Source organism: Coturnix japonica, chromosome 1 (assembly GCF_054131305.1).
Source record: "Coturnix japonica strain WE chromosome 1, WE-NBRP24, whole genome shotgun sequence".
Classification (NCBI taxonomy): Eukaryota; Metazoa; Chordata; class Aves; order Galliformes; family Phasianidae; genus Coturnix; species Coturnix japonica.
Window position 1 is genome coordinate 97,237,955 of NC_140663.1, and position 24,451 is coordinate 97,262,405.

Sequence of the window (24,451 nt, forward strand, 5' to 3'; positions counted from 1 at the left end):
GTGCTCATTGTTTTGCAGAGCGCTGTTTACCTAATTAAGAGCCTCAGTAGTCCCTGGGTAGTTAATTGTGCCATTAGCAGCAGCTCTGACATGAGGAACCATGTGCGTGTGTCTGGAGGACCAGGCTGGCTTCTGTCTGCAGAGCCCTGTCGAACATAGCCCCAGAGAGCTGGCAGCCACCCACCTGCAGCAAGGACAAGTAATTGGTCCCAGGAGTGGCTGCCAGAGGATCATTGCTCCACAGCAATAACATGCCATGCTGCCATGATCCACTGCTGCATGCTTGTTGGGAGCTGGATGCACGGTGCCTTGTAGGTGCCTTGTAGGAGGGTAGGAAAGGGAGTGAGAGCATTGCAGCTGTCCTCCCCCTCACAGTTCAGCAGAATATCATCAACTTCAAGTTAAAAATCTTGTAAAACCATATGCATAGACTAAACAAAGAATAGGAGAACACAGCAGATTTTTGTTCTCATTTTGACTACCTTTTTTTTTTCTGAGCAGGAACACTGTTTTTGGCAAAACAGAGATGTATTGTAGCCTGTTGAGCACAACAGAAATTTCAGTGTGGAGCAGCATCTCCTTCCCTAGAGACCGGAGACCAAGTCACCACCCTGTTCCTGGTCACAGCACTCTCTCTGAGCCTGAGTCAATTCAGTTTGTGGTTTGAGATCTGGGATGGGTGAGAAGATAAGAGCATTACAGTCTACCTCAGAGAGGCATGTACGAGCTGAGGTTAACACAAGTACAAATATTTTCACGTTAGAGCTGTTATGGAAACAAGGTGTCCCAAGTCTTGCTGGGATAGAAGAACACCTCAAGCAATGAGGATGCAAAATACAGATCTATACCATAAGCTTTGAATGATAGAATCACAGAATCATTATAGTTGGAAAGACCACTAAAGATCATCCAGTCCAACCATCAGCCCATGACTGTGACCACTTCAGACCATGTCCCTCAGTGCCACATTTACCCTTTCTTTGAACATCCCTGAGGTCAGTGACTCCATCACCTCCCTGTGCAGCCTGTGCCACCGCCTCACCGCTTTCTGAGAAAAAAATGTTTCCTAATATCCAGCCCAAACCTCCCTGACACAGCTTGAGGCCATTCCCTGTCATCCTATCACTAATATGTGGGAGAAGAGGCTGACCCCTACCTCACCACAATCTTTCAGGTGGTTGCAAAGAGTAGTGAGATCTCCCCTGAGCTTCCTCTTGGTGTTCAGGCAAATGTAGCACCGGGGTGTGGGCTTTTTAAAATCAATATGCCTATTAGAATATAAATGCAGTTTTAAAAGGAATTGTTCGTTTATCACCATTGATAGGCCAACAGTCAGTTGATGATCCCTTGATTCACATAAGTTGTGGTTTGATTGTGTTTCATGACATTACACAGAAAGCCACATTTTTGATGACTACTGAATTCTAGAATAAAAAGTCAAATTTTATTTCTAACAGGCATTCTGTATGTTAACTATTCTCATCTCCGGATCCATAAGTCCAAAAACTCTTTTAAAGTACTTTATAAAGTAAGCAAGGGCTGCTTATAAACAGGCTGATGTATGGACTACTAATACTTTCCTTCAAAGTGGTCAAACCAAGTAGACCAGTTGGCTTTCTGAGCTCAGAGCAGTACTAAACAAAATAGGCATTTGACAAAGCAGGCAGAACTGTCTGGTGTGAAGATGCAACAGGGTTTTTTGGATGGAAGGCTGAGAAAAATCTTTAGAGCAGCTCTAATATTAAGTAATTTACCAAAAATAAAATAAATAATAATAATAAAAAAAAAAGAAGTAGAGAGAGAAAATGAATGAGTGGGAAGGTCCATAAGGCTCAGATTTAAAGGCGTTTATTTAATGAAAATCTTGCATAATTTCCATGGAAGACAGTCTAGCAGGAACAAACCATTCTTTTAAATAAAAAGTGATGAGAAGTCACACACGTGTTAAAAAGCAATCAGCTTTTGCTGTGATACTGTTGACGTCCATAGGAAACCACCTGGAAAGCCCCCACACAGATTGAAATATTACCAAAATATTCAGAACACAAACTGCTTTAGTTTTCAGTCTTAGTTTGATGTTAACCTCCTATTTTCCACAAATATACACAGTGATCTGAAGATCATGAAAACAAGAGAGGAAATGGAATACTGAAAACAGAGAGGATGAGTTGGGCAAGGGACAAACTGATGTCCAGCATTCAAACATCAGCTGAAAAGTGTCAGAATGCCTCTTGAAGTGTCTACACTTCATTTACTCTCCAATGGGCTACAGCAGTGGCTAATGGGTGTTTCCTAACTCAGACATAACGGATTTCTGTTTCTCTCAGCATGAGAAAAGAAGTCCCCATGGGAAGGTAAACTTGTGTCCTCTGGGCAGAGTATGTTGAAAATCTTTGTTCTGTTGAAAGAAGGTTTGGTAATCCTAGAATCCCAAGAAGGAGTTTAATGTAAGAGCAAGGAGCGTGGGCCAGAAAGGTTGGTGCCTGCACTGAAGGCATAACAAAGACTTCCTGTTGACTCAAGAGGGTCTATGATCTGTGTGGACTGTGCCTGCAGAAGCTGACCCAGGCAAATGTTCTGAGTCATGGAGAAGTATCCTGCACGATCCCAGAGACTGGGAAAAGGACAGCCACCAGCCTTTTACTGACCCTCCGGCCTAATTGTCCAATATTCTTTCTGCTGGTCAGGCTTAAGGTGAAAGTGTCTTCATTAGAAAAGAGATACTTCGAGGAATGGGGCCATTCCTGCCCATGAAGTTCACCCTGTGTCACACTCTCATATCTGGGTGTCTTGCCCTGTCACTGGGAGAAGACTGATGCAAACCAGCACGTTCTTGTCATGAGAAGATGTTTCTATAAACAGGTATCTCCCAACATCCAAAGTCCAGGAGGCAGCAGGATATTCCCATTTCTTACCGCATTAGCAACTTGCTGTGCTGGACTACAATGCAGAGGATTGCATGCTGGTGTCCCTCATAACTGAGGTCTTGTTTCTTGCTTTCAGTGGAGAGAAAAGACCATATTCCCACGTGTTTGAGTTAAAAGCCCACAACACAAGGAGGAAAACTCTCCGTTCACAGTACTCTTTCATACCTGCTTGCTGTGGTAGGAAGCTTCAGACAGTCACACCTGTTGCCAGAGTGCCCTCCTCAATTCTGGCTTACTTGCCCCTGAAGGTGTTTCAGATATTCCCCACATCTCAATGTCTATTAGGTTTTAAAGAGATCTACAGTACAGATGTCTGTTTATGTAGTGCCAGCAAAGAAACTTTTACGTTTTACACCAGCCAGACTGTACTTACAAGAATGATGGGTCCTTTCAAAGACAGAAGCTGATGTGTGATATCCAAAGCACCTGCCAGATCAGCCCAATCAGTAGCAGAGAAGATGGCCCAGAACTCTTTCATCAGAACTCAGTATATAAGACAGAAGATGGAAAAAAGGCTCATCTCAGTTACATAATGTTTTTAGACATCTCTTATGTCTTCACCTAAGTACTCCACTAGGAATTAGACGTATCTTTTATCATATTTTCTTATATTTACAACTATGTCATGCTTTCTTTTCTGACACATGAATAATTCCCACAAATAAATAAATAAATAAGGGGAACTGAGTAACTACTCAAAGCCAACAGTGAAAGTGATTACACAGACTACACAATTTTTCCTCTAATCTTTTTCATTTCTAATCGCTATATGTCATTACTAGCATACCCAGCAGCTTCTAAAAATTACTCATTCTCTCCCTTTAATTAATTATATCACCATGAATGACTAACTTAAAACCTCCCAATAGCATGGAAGGCACAATGGAAGACTTTCTCCCTTGACACCTGCCACAAGGAGCAGGGCAGTGCATGCACTTCTTCTTTCTCTTTCTCTCTCTTTCATTCTCTTTCTCCTTGTTGCAAGGCTTGAGTAGCACTGAGCAGCAGCTGCTGGAAATGCTAACTGTAAAGTGTGACCGTCCTGGCTTGTCTGGGTGGGAGGCAGAAAAGAAACCACTTCTTCAGGAACATGGCAGGTCTCAGTGTGCTGTATTGAGTCATCTCACCTTCACTGAACTTCACTTACTGGCATGGGTGATCCACTTCCTGCGTCAGATGGATAATTTTACACTTGCAAGCTGGCGCTCAAAATTTGCAAGGCCAACTTGTGTTGACTTGAACATCTCAAGATACCAGTTCCTCTGCTGCTATTTCAAGTAGCAAGCAGCTGCCTCTGCTTGCACTTACCATTCTCCACGGAAAAAAGACACCTCCTCTTGCAAACCCCACTGCAAACTGAGACCGCAAAGCCATAAGTGCCCATGAGCATGACTTTCAGCATAGAAACATACTGACCCCACTGGCACCCTGCCAGCACTGCCTGCTGAGGACATCTTCACCTGAGGCTGCAGACCAAGGAGCACCACTAGTGGCTGAAACAATGAGCCCCTTGGCTCCACCAGCTCCATGTGTTGTGCTACAGGAGGCTGTCAGTGAAAAGAGAGGCAAAACTGAAGCACTGTGCCAGTCTCATTTTCTCTACTGCGCCCTACGAAAACAAGTGAAAACCCACCCTGGCTGTGGTTCTCAGTCACTCACTTTCTCCCTTTCTCATCCTCTCTCAGAAACTGAGAAAGGCTGATTTTGTTCACATATTATGGGAAAAGCATTAGGTTTTACAAGCCAAGAAAGGAGGATTGAGATAAACAGGTGCAAAATGGAGGAGGAAAAGATAAATATTTTACTCTGAGTCTCCTTCTCCCTCCCTCCCTCCCTCCCTCCCTCCCTCCCTCCCTCCCTCCCTCCCTCCCTCCCTTTCCTCCCTTCCTTTCCTTTCTTTCCTTCCTTTCCTTCATTACCTTCCATTGTTCCTTTCCTTTCTTTCCTCCCTTCCTTCCTTGTTTTTTACTACAATACTTTGCACTGGCTGCTCATCACATCAGCACTACTCCTGCCTCTACACTTCTTTGCAGTCATTGCCTTTATTAGTAATGGCCACAACATCCAAACTCATCAGTGATGAAATAAAGAGAAAGAAAATAAGTAAAATCTGTGAGGTACAGATTTTTGTACTGGTCAGATCATTACACTGCTGTACAGAAGTAGTGCAAACTTTGCTTTTTTTAATGTGTGCTTTTCTGTGAGGACTTGGCTGTACATTGTGACTCAGACCTAAGACCAGGAACTGGAGTAGTGTGGTTGAAGTGTGAAAGTAAAGGTGCACACTGAAGAGCATTCAACCTGGTTCTGAAAGACACCACGTAGGAGAAGTGAGACATAAATTCCTAGAATTTCCCCTCCTGACAGGCACTTGACTGTGGAGTAGGTGATCCTGTGCTCTCACACCAGGTCTGAGCATGTGTACCACAGGAATCAAGAGGACAACTTCATTAGCAGAATTCATCAGCTCTTCCTTCTTGCTGAAGGATGACTTCAAATCAGAAAGAAAATTAGTAAAAGAATGATTTCTTACTAACTAATAAGAGACTTGGAAAATAAGCATGAGACACTGCTTTCACCATCTCCATCTGTACCAAACAAAGCCAAATGGGCAAAAAACACAGCACAATGCTTTTGACAGTGACTGCAGAGAAAGGGCAGAAGAACAGATGGAGTGGCTCTGAATAATGGCAACTAGTGATTTTGAATACATAATAGTTGACCTTTCATAAGATGAACAAATGTGCTGAGGGAGGATTTAAACTTTATTTAAATGGTTTCACTAAAGTAAATCTGGGAGATGGAACTGCCTGAAGGAAATAAGATGGCCATTAGAAAGGAGTCGTTCATCCTCTTAACAAAATGAATGTCACAGTCTTCTGGGGGTCAGTTTTTTCAACTCAGTTCTCCTTTCAGGTCGGTGGGGAATCCAGCTGAAGAACCAGGTGGTAAAAGAGCAGTGAGAACAGCCAGTGCCTGAACATGGAAGTAAATGTGGTAGCGCCTCGCCGCTGAACTATACTGGGACTTCATCTTGAAATTACTAACCAATTTGCTAGCAAGCTTGGAATATTTCCAGTGAACTGCACTAACCTGTTTCCCATCTCCTCATTTATTGTTGTAGCTCTTTCCATCTGCTCTTCCCACTAAGACTCCAGCATTTATTTGTTTTACTCAATTCAAAGACAAGGAGTGTCACATCTCTGCCTAGCTTTGTCAGGGAAGTACTGAGCCACAGTGAGAGCAGCAACTATGGAAATAAATCCATTTCTTTGAATAGTGAGAATATTCTCAAAGACCATCACTGGTTGAATAGATGAACCTAAATAACAGGCAACTGGGAAAAAAAAAAAAAAAAAAAAAAAAAATGAGTTTATATTTTTAAGTTTATTTTATTTTATTTTATTTTATTTTATTTTTTAAGCAAATTTCTCATCATCCCCACTTGCTGCACATTGTTTTGGTTCACAGGACTCTTTTAGCACATGCAGCTGGATTCCTTTCAGAGGCAACTGATCTGGAAGCTGTGCCTCAGGTATGTACCAAATGTGCTCTTATCCCTGGTTGGTCAGGAGAAGTCAAGCCCAGAATGAGTCCCATAGACAGCTTTGAACCACATGTTTGATAGGGATGCTCGGTCTCCAGAACCAGACCCAGTATAGTTCAAAGAAGAGCCCCTAACTGCACATTGTGGATATGTGACTCAGCACCAAATGCTCTATCTACTGACATACTTCTACTGTACCAAATTACTTGCTAGTATAAACATAGCAACAGATGTTTCCAGACACTGTCGTGTCTTGCCAATGCAGCAAAAACAGATCCAGTGTTAAAAGGAGAAAGACATTTCTTTGAAGCATATGAAATTTTAGTTCTTTAAAGAACAGTTCTGTGTTTTTAACCCAAATTCTCAGTTTTTGAATACTGGAATGGACAGTAGCAGTGAGCAGCTGTGTCCATAATACTGAAATGAAGGGCCATTGTGGTGAGTAGAAGTGCTTTATAATGATGAGAAGGGGAATCAACTAGGTTTCTTTCATGTGTATATACACTCATTTGTCCACATAGTTAAATTCTATGTAAAAACAGACACCATTTGCTCTGATCATCACTAGAGCTGAAGCCCACTGATTGTGCAAAGCAAGAGTATCTTCTGTGTTGTGTTTTGCTTCCAGTATTCCCATCTTTTATGCTTTCTGACCTCTGCAGAGGTCAAGGACTGCATTAATCCTCACTTCCATCTCCTCCCAGTCCTACACATTCACACGAGTAGACACAACATCAGTTTTTGGCTTGCCAAAGGCAGTACTTGCCTTGAATGCACTACAGGCACTGGTGGGGGCAGCCGGGAGGGGACTGGGGTCTCTCAGTCTGGCTCTTGCTGCTGCACCTGTGCGGAAGGATCTCCAGTTTCAGGGCAGGGTCTGGCACCCGCCTGACATCCACTTGTGCAGCTGTACATGACTCAGCAAGGGCCTGGCAGCGCTCTGAAAGCTGAACTTTACCCTTTCCTTAGGAAAATAAAGAGAAGTGAGTGTGAGTTTGAGTGCTTATGTGGTGTTTATTTGACTCCAAATTTATTTTGAGCGCTTTGGCCAAGAAATCAAGCTGCAAGGTCTGAGATGTATATTTTTGGTTATTTTTTACCATAGTCCATGGTCCCACCTGGGTTAGGTGTTGGATAAAACACTGCCTTTGAATATTTGAAAATTTTTACTTGATGAAATGAGGAGCAGAGAAGCTTTCTTATTTTTTTCTGTTTCAAATCAGTCTGACAAAGATTTTAGGAGTGGAGGACTTTTGGGAAAATGGGTCTGGACAGATCTTCATCGATGGGGACACCATCACTTCCCTTGACAACCTATTCAAATTCTTCCTAAAATTCACACCAATTGTCCAGTGGTGCAGCTTAAGACTGTTTCCCCACATTTTTTTAACTTCTTTGTTCTGTCAGTTTCTTGGTAAAATGTTTTTCCTCAGAAACAATACTGACAATTCACCTGTATGCAAACAGAGGCAAATCATCCTTTGGACAAAGTCTACCTTGATGAATGGAGATCCTGAGCTCACTGAGTGCCAATCTCACTGAGCTTAACTGTAAACTTACAGCAGTTCATGTCTTAATGGGGACTTAATGTCCCAAGTGACTGTGTGAGAAAGGAGGGCAAAGATGCTGCAGCACCCCATCCTTTCTTGTCATTCACACTGACTAGCACAATACAAATTCCCACATTGTCTGATGCATCTTAGATACATGTTTCTTCACCTGCCTCATGCAGATCAGTGCTGCCTGTGGCCCAGAGGAAGGTTTGTTTTTAATTTGGATCTCCCACTATGATGACCTTTTCTTCAAAGCATCTGAAGACATATTTTCGTTCTATCCCATTTCCAGTTCTCATTAATAGTTCTTAACTTACAAAGCATCTTTCATCCTTTTAAAACTCTTTTGGCAGCAGGTCACAGAAACTGAAGCAATGGACTAGGAGAGAGGGGAAACATACATTATTGATTTGTTATATGAATCATGGTTGGTTTACTGTAGATACAGACACAGCTCAAATATCTCAGTGGACTCTTCAACAAACATGTAAATGACTCTCAAGTTATCCTAAGTTGTAGCTGCTCAGCTTTTACATTAAGTTTCACGTCTAGTGGATGTTTTGTTTTTTTTTTGACAACGAATTTTGCTCAGTTTTTTCCAGGTATCTTGTTATCTGCCTTGAGACATGTGAGGACAAATCATACATCCAAAGAAAAGAACAAAGAATACACAAAGCAATATCTGGCATTTCTGATATCTGGGATACAGAGTGAGTAATGTTCTCCTTTAACTTCAGAAAGTGCTCTGCTTCAGATAAGAAAAGGTCATGAAAGGCCCAAACTTCTTTAACATGAGTTCCAGAAATCCACTATGAACAATGATGAACTTGTTCTGTAAGAAGATACAGTGAGCTTTAAATAGGTAGAAATGGTGTCCTTTTATTGCTAAAACTAACCTTACATTCCAACTTGTAATAGCATCATGTTCTAATGTAAACCACATGAGATTTGCAGCTGGAAGTTTTAGATCAGTGCTTTGAAGACTATGAAAAGCTTCCCATTACTATTTAAAATATTTACATTGACTGTTGCTGACTACAACAAACTTGTGTTCCCAAGGAACATCATTTCAAATAGAGCGTTGTGGCTAGAAAATGCAGCACAAAACCAGCATGGAGAGAGGGTAGAGTGGTCCACCCTGAAGGTGGGAGCAGAGCTGAATGCTGAGCTTTGTCTGGCCAAAGACAAATAGAAAGTAGTGAAGGGGGCCTGTGGGCCAAATTCATGATCCAAAACCTGAAGCTCACTCATGGCCTACTCATACTGGAGTCTCTAACAGGGTCTAGAATAAACTCAGGTTAATTACCTGAGGACAGATGTGCACCTCAGGACATTATTTCTGACCAGCTGTCTGTCTGAAGCACATGTATTCCCCAAAAGATTGAGAGTTCATAGTTCAGAGCAACCCCTGTGGCAAGGCATATGTTGTTCATAATGCAGTGCTTCAGGTCTTGATCCTTTTCTGCAGCACCACAGACCATAAGCTTATCTGCTACAAGTTTTGTTGAGAAAAGGCAGCTCGGCTGTTCATGTGGTGAGGAGGCACTGCTCAGAGCAGATGTGTTCAAACATCTGAAACGAGTGTCCCTGAAATTGATTTTCACTGTTCAAGGTGCTCGTTGTAGATCCTTGTGCTGAATGTTGGCCATATCATCTGATTACTGTGGTTAAAGATTCTGTATTTTGTGGTTATAACTGAGGCACTCTCAGTAGCTATGTACTGTGGATTCTGTGGTTAAACTACACTATATCTGCTGCTATCTTTGTTGGTAGTAAATTTTGCTTTAGCACTTGTTCCTTTCCTGCCATCCACCTACTCTTTTCCCCACCCCAAATGGTAGTGACATGCTTCCAGAGAATTAACTTTTGCTTTATATTTGCCTTTGTTTTTTTCCCCCTCTTTGCCAGTGCAGTGAAAGTGTCACTACTGGTGCTGGGATACCCCTGCTCAGGTTGGGTGCCAGCGGGCAGCTGGGGACAGCTGGACCACTGCTCACTCTTGCGAGCTAGGTACTACCATGAACCAGAGCTCCTAAGCAGATGAAAAAGTACTTCCACAAAGCCCATTCTACTCTAGACATCTTCCTGATGCATAGATTTTGTAACGTCCCGATGGGCTAAATGAAAGTAAAATTCTGACTGAAGTGTTCAGAGATTAGCATGGTGACTGTGCTAGACTATTACAAGTAGGCTGTTAGAAGTGAGCATATACTCATATGTCTTTTTAAAGTAGTTGCTGACATCAGTCATTTTATCTCCATTACCAGCTGGTCAAAAATAGTTCTAGTCCCAGTAGTTATCTTCTCATATATAATGTTTTAAAGCTCAACATCCTGAAAACTCACATATTTGTGCAATGTGAATCTGGTGATGTTGGCTCTTGAAGGAGCTTTCTCCCATTGAGGATTTTCCCAGAGAAAAGCTTCTGAAATGCCTGGAAAGTCAGAGATGAATATTTATAGCTCACAACTGCCTTGAATTCCTTTCCTCACCAGGATACTTGTCAGAACTCAGTCTTTCTAAATCCTCTCCTGCTTCAAAACCCAGTGGTTGCCTTGCAGTTATTGAAATGCAGGCCCACTTTCTAGCACACAGATTAGTTACTTACATGTTGGAAACCTTCTTAGCTTGCATGTGCTACAAGTAAAAATTTTGTTCCAGCACAGGGCTGAGTATTAGATCGGGTGCACTGCTAGCACCTAGGTGGTGGCTGATGTATGGAGTGTCCCTGTGGTATTTCAGGTGCATGTGGCTACACTGCAAAAGAGGTTGGAGACTCGTTGCCAGGCATCAAGTGGAAGACTGGAAAATGCATGTATTGATACGAATGTTAATATTGCCTACCCCTTTGCTGCCAGACTGTAACACTCACAGAGATGTAAAAAGACCATTGGCAAAAAAACTCTGTCATATCTACCATATTATTTAACTGTATTCTCTGTTTGATCCCTTTGCCTTCATTCCTCTTTCAGACATTTAATATGCCAAAGAGGCAACGCTAATTGAACTGAAAGGATACGTTGGATGTCGATTCAAAGATATTGAGGGAAAATTCTGTGTAGACAGACCTCATTCTGCTGGAGCCTGGCTTACAACCAGGAAGACTGTATTCATAATTTTACCACTGAATTTAAATAATTAAGAGAACCCCCACGCAGCTTTTGTACCCACTGAACTACAGCCAGTTTTTGAGAAAAAAAAAATAATTCTTTAATAGGTGTAGCTTTGCTTACTGAAGTTCAGAGACTATAAATCTTCTGGGTAAGAGTCTGCTGAGATTTGCACAGGGTTCAGCACAGCACATAGTTCTCATACAGGTGCTGCCACATAGACATCATAACCATCACAGCAAGTGGTGGCCAAGTGCTTTGTCTCTTATTTTGTGGCTTCCACGGGCTGGGAAAGGGGGGAAAGAAAGCACCTTTTTTGGTTTTTTTTTGGTCATCATTTTTATTTGTGCCTGGCAAATGAACTGCAAGTGTTACATACAACACACCTGATGAGTATTTGATCTTCTGGAAGTGTAGAAACCACTGCTACTGAATCTCTCTATGATGTGAAAAGGTATATTTTACAAGTGCAACCTGTTTTTGCGTGTTGGTTTTCAGCTTCATCAGGCAGCAATGTAACAGAATGTGCATTATTTGCATTTAAGACAGAGATTTGCAATGTAAAGAATATATGCAGAGGCAGAAAGTGGATGGAGTCCAATGCTTGCTGTCTGTGCCACTGTCCTCCGCCACATCAAAGCCTTCACCTCAATACTTTTATTCTCTTATGCTGACATCTCAGTTCAGCAATTACACTTTGTTGCTGCTCTTCAAAAGTCAAACAATGCACCTATTATATTTTTGCAAGAGATAGTACAATTATCTCAACTGCCAGGTGTGAACAGTGAATTTTCATAGACCCAGCTGCAGTGCAAGTAAAACAGCCCAAGTCTTTTAAGGCTTTTGCTGTCTCAGTGCCAAATTTCGGCATTCTAACTCTTGGCATGGGGCACATGATTAACTTCAAAATCACCAGCCTCCACAGTCAATGCTGAATGGTTGCCTCATTATCCTAAACTCCACCACACACAGGCTTTCTTAAATCAAATCAGATTAAATATAATAATTATGTAGGACTGGTCTTTTATCATCCTCTGCTTTTGTGCACAGGGAACCAAACCATGGCAGGGGATGAGGCTGTATGTGGGCTGTCAGCGCAAGTGCCTGAAGAAAATATGGGAATATTTTCTAATGACAACGTTATTTTTATCTTTACCAAGTAAGTGAAGTGCTTTTCCAGACTGAGGCACCGTACTTCTCAATGACTGTATTTATTACTGAGGAAATGGGGGAAGCCATTGTTCTCTTAATAAGTTATCTGTTGTTCAGATCATCATATGTGGTTTTGTGGAAATCTTAGCACAGCATGATGTGTAGATCATGGCTTTAAAGTTTAGTTGCAACCTAGCTACTTATGGTCCCCACAAAGCAGCAACCTTGCAAGGGATGCAGTGATTGGTGCTGCCATGACCCAGCATGTCCTTTCCCAGCAGACATATACCAAACTAGTGATTGATCTCCACAAATGTTCAACAACTGTCAATGAGTTGTCAGTGGATGCCATTTCTTTCTACATGGAGGAATTCAGTGACACACCTTTGCTTCAAACACACTTCCATGTCAGATGCCATTGTGTCAGACTGTCCCTCCGCTACCATCACACATACACAGCAACAAAATGGAACAGAATATTGGTACGAAGGTTCAACCCCTACTTCTGTACTATCAACATGGGCCTCTGATGTTGTGGGCCATCATCACAACATTGGAGGCCCTAGTAACTTAAGAAAAGCCAGGGTGCTGAATTACTAAAAATCTTGTTTAAATACCTCAAGAGATGCTTGTGAAATGACAACAAACTGGAGCAGCTGGTGACTTGTCAGGCCAACAAAAACAAGTGGAGTGACAGCATGCCAGTAGTTTAAACCAATCTCTTCAAGTCTCTGTAACTCTGGAAGAAGTGGTGATAGACAAGATGGTGCAAGGACTAACATTTGTCCCAGTCATTTGTCCCAGTTCTCAAGCATTTAATATTTCATTCAAAAAGAAAAACAGAAAGGAAAAGCTGCTTTACCACCAAACTACTTTTGAAATGTTAGATTGAACTCTGAAGCCAGATTGTATTTATTTTATAACACTGAAAATAGTGGTAAGACTTACAGATTGTAACCCAGAAAAGAATCTTGTTTGTTGAAGAACTTAGCAAAAAAAAAATAATTATAATTTATTCAGGTTTCAAATTAGAAAAAGCTCAAGAATATTCTTTAAATGATATCTATCCAGGCTAACACTGAAACTTACCATTAGAATCACAGAATCCTTAAGGTTTGGGAAGACCTCTAAGATCACCTATTCCAACCATCAGCCCCTCCCCACCATGCCCACTGTCCACATCCCTCAGAGCCACATCCATACGGCTCTTCCAGGTACTCCACCACCTCCCTGGGCAGACTGTGCCACTGCCTCACTGCTCTTGCTGAGAAGAAATATTTCCTAATATCCAACCCGAATCTCCCCTGGTGCAACTTGAGGCCATTACCTCTCATCCTGTTACTGTTACCTGGGAGAAGAGGCTGACCTCCACTTCGCCACAGCCTCCCTTCAGGTGGCTGTAGAGAGCAGTGAGGTCTCACCTGAACCTCCTCTTCTCCAGACTGAACAATCCCAGATCCCTCAGACATTTCCCATAAGAATTGTGCTCCAGACCCTTCACAGCTTTGTTATCCTTCTCTGGACATGCTCCAGGGCCTCAGTGTCTTTCTTGTATTAGCTGGAAATGTGAGATTTAAACACACACTAAGCACTTCCCTGAAGTGGTTTTACGTCCTCTGTTTTTGTTTGACTGATGAAGTCTCACTACAGACCACATAGTTGAGACATCCCCATAAACAAAATCCATGATAGATCTTCCTCTTTTCGTTTGGATCTCATTCCACACAGAAGCAACGCATGCTGTGCTTTATTTTATTTCTTTCCCCTGTTGATCAGTCCGTCTTCAAATTTAGTACTTGATCTTGAAGCACCTTGATAGTAACACAGCCTGTAACTTCTCAGAGACACATATCTTGTCTGAGACCGACTGAAACTTACTCTGACAACATCTTCAATTTCAAAAACAGCAGCCCTATAAGATTAGGCTGTGTGACCAAGAGGGTGAGCACTAGCAAAATCAGAAGTCTTTGAACAGGCAAACAATCATTCTCCATCTCTTCAAAGTGTAAATGGGCACAGAGAAATGGGAAGCATTTTTATTTTAATATACTTTCACTGTGGTTCTCTTTAGGCTACATGAAAGCTTGAGAAAAATTTTTTAAGGTAAGAGAACACTTCCATGATTCTCTAAATGTTGTTTTTACAAAAAAAAGAAAGCATACACAGGAAATTTCTGCTCCCTAGCACCTACACAAACATAAGGCAAGAAAACATAAGCACGATTTTAACAAGCCCTTGGGAAAACTTTAAATAAAGCTATGATGAGGCCAGGTGGACCAGAAGAAAGTGCTTATGTTGGATGCTTAGCTGAGAGCCAAAAGAAAACAAAGTCATTTCCTCCGTGAGTTGATGACTCAGAGGACTGGCAATGACATGGAGGACATCACGTACAGAAGTGCTGTTGCTTCAGATGAAGTGGTGATTAATACTCTTAAAACAAAACTTTCACAGCAAGTTCATTGGCTGCCATTCCCCCAAGAGTCACCAGAGGATGAGACCGGATGGTGAGTGGAGTGCTTCCCAACTGGCTGCCTTTCTCCTCTTCAAAGTGCCTGCACAGCACCCAGACAACAGCCAGCAGGGATGGGCAGCCTGGAAACACTAAGAGCATGCAAGAAGGGTGCCATGCAGAAGATTATGAGGCTGTTCATGGTGTTATCATTCCTGACAAAGCACAGGACTTCACCTGCTGATGTTATTACTGGCCATACATAAATCTGGTTGTAGACTGACCTGTCTATTCTTCAGTGTACTCTGAGCACCATCTCCCCTCTCCTATATGGCTACATTTACTCCACAGGGATGTAAATTTCTCACATGGCTAGAATATTCCTTCAACTTAAACGGACCAGTCAAGGTCACTGAGGCATTTCTTCCACGTGTATTAATATAATTGAAATGTCTGTAACACCACAGCAGCCATACAGAGTTAGTACAAAAAAAACTCCACCAATGTAGAGCAACTATTTGCCTGGTATCACCTTCTCTATCTCTGCCACACAAAAACTTATTGTCTTAAAGCTTATATCTGTACACTGTGTTCAATAACAACTACAGAACCTAAAAAGTATGTATGTATTTATGTATGTATGTATTTATTTATAAGGATTATGCCCACAATATCCTCTTAAGTTTCCAAATAATTTGGTTACAGTGATTTCCACAACTAACTTTTCAAGAAGAAATACTTCCTCATTATGTTTGTTCTAAATCTGCATTTGTTAGTCACTGGACATCCCCTTCCTCATGAGTCGTTACAAGGAATAATCACTCCTCCATGACTGTCCTCACGCTTCACCTTATTTTATATTATATTTTTTTTATCGGCTCCAAGATGATGATGTCTCAGTACTTAGTCCCCCTGCAAAATCCAGTAACCTTGATTTACTGGAAAATGAGCTGCATGTTCATAAGTTTTGACCAGTGTGTTGCTTCAATTGTTGAATTTATGGAAGAGAAAAGAAAAGTTGCAGGGGGATGGATTTCTTTTCCAGCAAGGTAAGAAATATTTCTTGCCAGCATGCATTAAAGCTCCCATAAGATCTATTTGATTCAGCTGATAGTCCCTGATAACATGCAGTATAGTGATGTTTTTATACAGAGTTGACATAGCCTTGGTTTGAGTCTCCAGCTTGGAAACAAGCCCAGCTCTCAGCAGGTCCCACATCAGCCTTCTTGCCTGTGCTGTTCACCTACATAGGAAGTCCAAGTCTTTATCAGATGTGCTGCCCACTTGGCCACGCTGGGCCAATGCCTGGTGAGGGTGGCCAGGCTGAAATCCAACCAGGGATGCTCCCCATAGAGCTTGGTACCGAAGTGGCCCCTCTACAAATTACCTTTCACAGAGAAATATTTTTTTTCATTTTCACCATGTTCAGAACTGCGTAAGGACAACTTCAGAGATGGCTGTATATTCCTTCGATGATGAAAGGAAAATATGATGTCAGTTTCCCTCTGGAAAAGGAAATGTAAAATATTTGTCTCACTATTAAAACACCCAAAGGGTTTTCTTTAAACCATGACAGCTAAAACCATGCAGAACCAGGCCAGGAATCACGAAACCATACCTGGTCTGCTATGCATGCCCAAGCTGCACTACAGTTCCACATTTGGACGAGCTTGTTATGTACAGCTCTTTGCTCAGCTGCAAAAATAAATGGGACTGCAAGGTCTGGGAGGAGGGCTGAGCTCAGAAGTGCCTCACTCTGGACAATACTGGATGAGAGCAGCCTCTCTCTGGGCTAACTGTGTGCCAGTGGACTAAAGCACATCAGCTTATCAAGCACCATGAAGAGTCCTCCCACTGTGGCAGTTGCTAAGGGGATTTCCAGGTGCACCGAGACTTTTGTTAGACATCTGCAACCTTGACACATTAGCTAGTGACATATATCAAGGACAAAAATATAAATGAAAAGGGTCTCAGTCATCCTAACATCCAGATCCCAGTTCCCTTTTCTTCAGAATTTCTTTCTTTATGCCCTCTCCTATAATGAACCTTGGCTTCCTGGTGATATTTCTACAAGTCAGATCACGACTTCCCAGCCTACTTTACAGGAAACTCTCCTCTCCCCAGTCTCCAAGGAATCACATTTAACAGGATCCTGCTCCTCACACTGTCAAGGCCCATCAACAAGCCAACAGCAACGTCCAATCTTATCCTGCCACTGTCATCTGTTGCAGTGAGCTTGCTGTGTTTGAGGGCTAAAAACTTTTTATATTCACGGAATAAAGGCAACTTCAGTTAAGCCCAAATTTCTTGGTAACATATTCTAAATCACATCTTTTTGATAAAACAAAAAGCACGCTTTTCACATTTTTTAAAAATAGTTTATGTAACACCTGCCAAAATAAATACATAAAAGAAAAATTTTTGTTTTAAACAATAACTTTCTTCAGCTTTTGTTTAGCGAACACTCAGAGAAGTTACTTGGTAGGTCTGAGAACACCCAGTGATAAGAAAGTCAAGTAGAAAAAAAGTACAAGGAACTTGGAGATAAACAAGACACTTGACTAAATGTTTACCTTCAAAAGAAAATTGACTGAAACCTAGTAAGACACTTTTCTTTCCCTGCCTAGCTATTAAACTGCAGCCAATGCAGGTGGAGAGAGATAACAAGGAAAATAAAATATTACAGGGGATTCCCTGATGCGCTTAAGTCAGATATCACTTCCAGATTTTTAGAGAGTCTTACCATGACATACTAAAGAAGATCAACTATTGCAAGTCAGCTCTGATAGAGATTGTTATGAGAGCAAGGAAGTAGGTTTCCTTTGAAGAAACAGCACCGCAACAGTGATTGGCTACTTTTCGAGGCAGAGAAGGAAACCAACAGATATTCATCACCCCAGTTCTGGAGACAGTGTTCTGGACCAAGGGAGTCAGAGTGTAATTCTGTCTGGATAATTTCCTGATCCAAGTCTTTCAGCTGTTTATAGAAAAAGTATCCATGGGATGACACTGATCCACATCATTTTTGCAAGCTCCAGGGTTTGTGCTAGGGCGTGTGATTTAAATAACAGATGGGTAAAATCACATGTAACCAGGCAGCTCCCTAGTGGCTGTATAGATGTGGATGTTGGAGAGCATATGATTTTCCAAGCTAAGGTCAGCACTAACCTGAGCTCAATTTTTCCTCCAGATCTGCTTTTTTTCTAGTGCTATCATGCTGCTTAATTTTTTTGGCTTGTTTCGCCTCCTTCTGCTGAAATCACACCCCTGTGAAGGATCCTTCCAATGCAAACAGGGGAGTCACATGGCTCCAGAGCTGCACCATTTCTGGAAGATGAGAACATACCTCTGTGAGGTGTGGAAAGTGCTGTCTGCCACATTAATGAAGCCAAGTTGCAGAAATCTGCAGTGTGAATCAGATTGTACCATCTGGCCCTTAGCATAAAGGAGATAAGCAACCTGGTTTATAAAGAGTTTAATAAAGCTATTAGCTTTGGAAACCACTCACCAAATAGTGCACTTTATACATGATAAACAAGAAACCTCTAATACTTTTTTTTTTTTTTTAACTTGCAAAATCTGCTACCATTTTTATCTTAGCTTCAGTATATACCACATTTGACTGCTTTAATATGTTCTGTATTTTTACCTTGTTTATATATTTATGATTCTTGGATCTGGCTGAAGATTAGAGGCAAGCCACACCACAGACACAGCACAGGGCTTGGATTTCATGGGATGAAGTTGGTGCAGTGACTGTGTGAGGCTGGTTGTCGGCAGCACCCCCAGAGCCCCTCAGTCCCAAAGGAGCATCCTCAATTGGAAGGTGCATTTCATCGACAGTGCAATGGCTGCAGGGGACATGTCAGCCAATGAGGCTGCAAGAGTAAATCTTAGTGGACTCCCTTTGAATATCTTTGGGTTAGGCCTTTGAGTCCTATGGTTTCTTGCTCTAGTTTTATCCCTTTTATTTTGTACATACAAGGGTACGTATTTATGTCTGGTGTCTGAGAGAAATTCTTAAACACCAAAATGAAAACACCTTAACATGAAATGAAAACGCCCAAATATTTTTTACCCAGAACACACCCAGCAATGTTTCGGTGTTGTCTGAATGCTGGGATGTGGGGCTTTCCATTCACACTAAATTCAAGAAAATTTTAAGGAGAATTCCAACAGAGCTTTAACCTCTGCATAAACCGATTTCTCATTTGACTCTCCTGCAAGACCTAGGCACATCCTAATTTCCATTCTCCTAATTTCTACCAAAGCAAACAACTGTGTGGGTATTTTAAAGCATACCAAAATTGCTCTATGACTACAGGCAATCCTGTGCTCCATGGATAGCACTTGGGGACATAGGCTCTTTCTTACTGCCTCCACCAGTTCCCAATGTTTTGGTAAGCATTCACCATGGAGAGAAAAAAGGCAATGGGCTGATGATCTTTGTTAATTGAAAAAGAAAAAAAAAAAAAGAAAAAAAGTGCAAACTGATTTTTGGGCATTGTACCTAGGCAGGTCTAGTAACTGTATAACAAATATGTATTATGCTAGAAAGAGTAGACTCACAGGCGCCAGGAGTGAAACATTATCCTTTTCAGACAAAGTCTCAGACGAAGATCTTTATCTCGGGATGATATATGGGATATATTTTTGAGATGACTCCACATAATACCTTTATTATTGTTGAAGTTTAACAACTTAAAAGGAATTAAAAAAAAAAAAAGAAAAAAAAAAAGGTCATATTTGTCCTTTGTTACATATCCAAATATGGGCAGGAGGCTTCCGATGGGGCTGGGCTTATAGAGAGAAACACCATTAGCCTAAAATAGCACCAATATTTATAGCATTGCAGGGGGGATATATGAAGCAACTGTAGAATTGGTTTGAAGAGCCAGAAACTGTTCCCGGTTACAGTTTGCTATTGCAACTCCATTGAATCAGAACAATTACTCTGTGTGTACTCTGGTTTGCAACAGAGGGAATTAGGACTGAAGTTTCTGACAAAGATGAAAAATTCAGATTAAACTGAAAATAGTAGAACATTATTAATTATAATTCTTCAAGGCAAAGTTGACAAAAGTCAACTTTCAGGAAATGTACACCTTACAGAGTGTTAACACTTTGTGGCTCTAATTACAGGAATATAAAACAGTTTTAAGCCAGGACATTGGAGACAACATCTTGAGGGCTCACCTTAAGAGTTCAATTCTTTAGCAGCATTTCCTGGAGGGTGGGCAAACTTTCACAGGAAAATACTACTTAATGATCCTTAATTGAGGTTAGAAAGGAGAACTAGTGTACTGATGGTCTTTTTGCCTGGACTAGGTAAGGCAGACTGATTGCCTTCTCACTTCTCTAAGCAGCAGCCTGGACACAGGCCAGGTGGTGAACAGCAGAGACTATACCTAAGCACAGCTTTACCACACAGCTCTTCACATCTGTGTATTTTCTGTGTCTTACACCATTCTATTGGCAACTATGGGACATGGGCTTTCTGATGTTCAAGATCTGCAGCACCATTCTGCAAACAAACAAACAAACAAACAAAAAAAGTGTTGTCCATCAAACAAGGCAGTGAGGTTATTCAGCACAAACTCCTTCCAGTCAAGAAAATATCTGACAGCACTCCTGTAGTATCTGTGAACCATCCATATTCCTGATTTGCCTTGCTCTGACACATCATGCCGTACCATATGATACTATGTCATGCCATGCCATGATGGTTGGAAGGGCTGTCATTCTGTCATTTTTTGGGACTACTTGATAAACACAGTGAGAACACCTATGATGGGAGACCTTGTAGACCTTCTCTCCCCGTTTCATGAGAGTGCCCAACCCCATATGGCCTAGTCACTCTAATGTAAAACGTGAAGACATACATTAAAAAAGCTTCTTCAGCTTTAAGACAGACAATAGGCTTCTCTGGGCTAAATAAATCTGCAGAAAACAAGGCTGCATAGGTGGCCTATGTGGTAACTATGTGGTAACTGGCCAGGCACAAAGTAGGTGGAAGGCCCAGGCGAGCTTCCTCTGGAGCAGAACAGATTGGGGCCCAGGGTCAGGGCCTCTGCTGCTGGCTGTCTATGGGATGGGGTTCATCACACCTTTTCAATAACAAAACATAAAAGCATGTTGCTGATTAGAAAGGGAGTTATTACTCATTTACATGTGAATGGGGCACGGCAGAGGAAAGGGAGCTAGGACATTTCCCAAAGCTACTTCTGACTTCACAGGACCATCCTCACACCTCACACTCATTTTGCAGACATCAAAATTTGAGTACAGGCACCAATCTTGAGGAGGCATGTGGCTGTATGAGCACTTAATGTCAGAGACTGACTAGGGCAAAGGGGGCCAAGTCCTGCACAGCCCATCTCTGCTGACTGTATGACCAGTGAACTATTGTTTCAGCAGTTCTTGGTTTTCCTTGCCAAAGATACTAAATACTTAACCCCGATTTGATGCATCAAGAAGCCTAGTGTGAAACAGGGAGCAAACTAATTTAACACTACAGACATCAGCCTAAAGTGTCTCTGCAGGCACTTCTCTGGAAAATGAATAGCCAGTACTTCCAAAAACACATCATTCACTCATCTTCTGCAGAAGGGGGGGGAAATCATTAAAAAGAAAAAGAAAAAAGCACTCTTAATTGCACAGTTCTAAAAAATGTCCGCATGTGAGTAGTGATAGTATCTGATTGGAACCCTGTTTGTGTGGGAAGTGCAAGGAGGTGCATAGGTGAAGTTGTCACAGTTCTTACTTTGTCCCAGTGCCATAAAATGTGTCCGAATAAGGGAAGAAGTGATCATGTGCTCTGGCAAGTTAACAAGTAGGCTGTAACAGCACAAGCCAAGAGAGATTCTGCAAAGCAACTTCTGAAAGGCATAAAAATTAAAATGAAACATTTCTGAAACACGTCACATGCAGACAGTCTGCCAGAGAGTCATGGGGGTTGATAGATGACTTAAGGTGTAAACCATTGCTTAGGGAAGGTGAGAACACAGCTGGAAAGCTTTGTGTCCACTTTTACTCACCAGGGTTTTCAGGCTTGAATCTTTCTTTTTGGGGGATGAGTCCAAGAAGCTTTCTCAAAATGAGGTGTCAGTAAGAATGAGCTGAATGTGCCCAGGCGTGGAGCTGCTGAAATGCTCGCTATGATCCATAATCTACCATTTAAATCTAACACAGTCTTGCCCCAAGCACTACACAGGCAGCTGGACTAGACAGTGGCCTGACTTTTTATTTTCAAGGTGATTAGCTTATTTCATGGAGGAGAAATGCAGTGTAGATGAGTTCTGCAGTTCTCCACAAGTTATCCTTCAATGTTACTCACATCTCATTCTTCTTAGGGGTCTGGGGGAGCAGGGACTTCTCATCTTTATCCAATAAGGTGCATGACATGTCTTGCAAGTGGTAGGAGCCTCTGGTCAGGTACAGTAAGTACTGAACAAATATTGTGTTTACAATGATGGAAGCAAAACAAATAGGCTAGAGCTGGCCTTGACTAAACTTGCCTTCTTTGCTTTCTGTGCTGTGTGAAAAAGACTTTGATCATTTTCCTGATAATCACTTGGGTCTTGCAGGTGTTTTTGTAAGTCCAACTCGATAGAACTTTAAACGAAGAGTGGAAGCATGCAAGCTCTAATTACACAGTATTGCATCAGTCTATATGTAGACATCTCCACCACCAAACTGTTTGCTCTGGACACAAAGAGCTACTGTTTCTCTGATAATTCTGCAATGACACTCTTACACTGCTGGAAAATAACATTTGACTTGGTGAGGATGAAAGTGCAGGAAATCAGTGTATTGTGGTCAGCTCCTCCACGGTGAGTACTGCCCCACGTGTCTTGGCACACCTCTTTGCTTTGTGACATTTCAAAGCTGGGGTTAGTGTATGCCTCCTGGCACAGCCCTGAGCAGAGCAGTAAGGAAACCACACCAACATGGTGAAAAACCAGGGGAAATCTCATGCCACAGAAATAACCCTTAGATGTGCAGATTTTCCTTAGCTGCTTTCCTCCTCTGGCTGCGCCTGAAATATAGTGAGGTAACATGACTGCTGCTCTGAAACCAAGCTTTATACTAACTAGGTCATGAACCATTAACACGGAAGATATAATGTTATGGCATATACAGGAAAAAACCTCCATGAGCACCAAATATCTGTGGCTGAAGTCTCTGCTGCAAAGATGTGTAATGCTTTGATATCCTCAGTGGCTAAATTAGAGCTGGAGTGCAGTCACACTTCTGACTGCTGAGTGAAAGCATATCCAACAGCTATATTTCCAATTTGGTTGTCCATCCCATACCCCTCAAATTGCATTGGCCAGTAAATACAGAGATCATAGAATCATAGAATCTTTGGAATTGGAAGGGAACATTAAAGATCACCTAGTCTAGCTCCCCTAAAATGAACAGGGACACCCATGGCCCCGTCAGGTGCTCAGAACCTCATTCAGCCTGACCTTGAGTGCCTCCAGGGATGGGGCATCCATCACCTCTATGGGTAACCTATTCCAGTGCCTCACCACCCCCATTGTAAAAATTTTCTTCCATCTATCCAATCTTATCCTCCTCTCTTTCAGTTAGAAACCATTTCTCCTTGTTCTATCACAACATACCCTGCTAAAGAATCTTTCCCCTTATTTCTTACAGCTCCCCTTTAGATACTGAAAGGCCGCACTCAGGTCTCCCCGGAGCCTTTTCGTCTTCAGGCTGAACAGCCCCAGCTCTGTCAGCCCATTCTCAATAGTGATGTTCCATCCCCTGGACTATTTTTGCAGTCCTTTTCTAGATGTGTTCCAACAGGTCCCCATCTCTCCTGCACTGAGGACTCCACATCTGGACACAGTACTCCAGGTGAGGTCTCACCAGTGCAGAACAGAGGGGCAGCGTCACCTCCCAAATCTCTCCATTTACTCTTGATTTATTTGGTGCACAAGTCCCTAGAGATCTGGGGAACTGAGTGGGACAGTCGTCCAGTATGGCCACCTCAGTTTTGTGCTGAATTATTTAAGTCTAGGAGTGGGCATCCACTCCTATTACTAGCTGTGTATATTCACCAGCAATGAACAAGAGTCTGCATGCTGTGCTCGAAAAAATCTACATGGCTACCTGGAACGTGGCTTGTCTTTCTTTGGTTCTGGAACATTGCTGTCACCACTGCTGAAAAATGCCACCCACCCCTCACTGTGCTCACTTCCACAGTTAAATATTCAGCAGGTGTTGATGAATGTCAATGGGTAGCATTTTTTCAACACAGAGGAATTCAGTGATACGCCTTTGCTTCATCTGCACTTCCGTATCAGACACCATTCTGTCAAACTGCCTCTCTGCTGCCATCTGTCACGTGGCAACAAAACTGAAGAGGACATTGGTGGAAACGTTCAACCTCTACTGCCATGCTGCCAACATCCATCTCTGATGTCACAGGTCAACATAATAAAACAGGAGGCATTACAATCGGAGTGGCCCTTGTACCAACATTACATAACTATAGGTGATCAAGTGAGGTCAGGCTTAACAGCTTTCAGACCCTGGCCTAACAAAGCTGTTGTAACTCCCTGAATACCCACAGAGAGCTTTCACAGTCAAGTTCTGACATGCTATCTCATGGTGCCTGATAGTCTGCTTAATGCAGTTCAGTGAAGAAAACCGCTGCATGGAAGCTGTGTCGTACCATCCAGTCCTGTAGGTACAGGAGGCAG

General features: G+C 42.0%; 1 protein-coding gene across 11 annotated transcripts in view; it reads left to right on the top strand.

The window, feature by feature from the left end:
• Positions 1 to 24,451, top strand: part of LOC146762592 (uncharacterized) — a 66,099-nt gene that overhangs the window by 12,181 nt on the left and 29,467 nt on the right. For 3 of the 11 annotated variants that reach the window (XR_014946170.1, XR_014946171.1, XR_014946173.1), the window contains 4 exons: positions 5,844 to 5,915; positions 6,399 to 6,462; positions 8,620 to 8,737; positions 12,188 to 15,430. Coding sequence is in view for 4 of the 11 variants with exons in the window: in XM_085547801.1 (XP_085403927.1) it covers positions 6,399 to 6,462; positions 8,620 to 8,737; positions 12,188 to 12,296; positions 14,741 to 14,894 (445 nt within the window). In the remaining 7 variants the exon portion in view is untranslated. Of the gene's footprint in view, positions 1 to 501; positions 2,646 to 5,843; positions 5,916 to 6,398; positions 6,463 to 8,619; positions 8,738 to 12,187; positions 15,431 to 24,451 lie in introns of those variants that run through there. The other 8 variants (XM_085547801.1, XM_085547806.1, XM_085547809.1 and 5 more) reach the window with 7 other exon arrangements.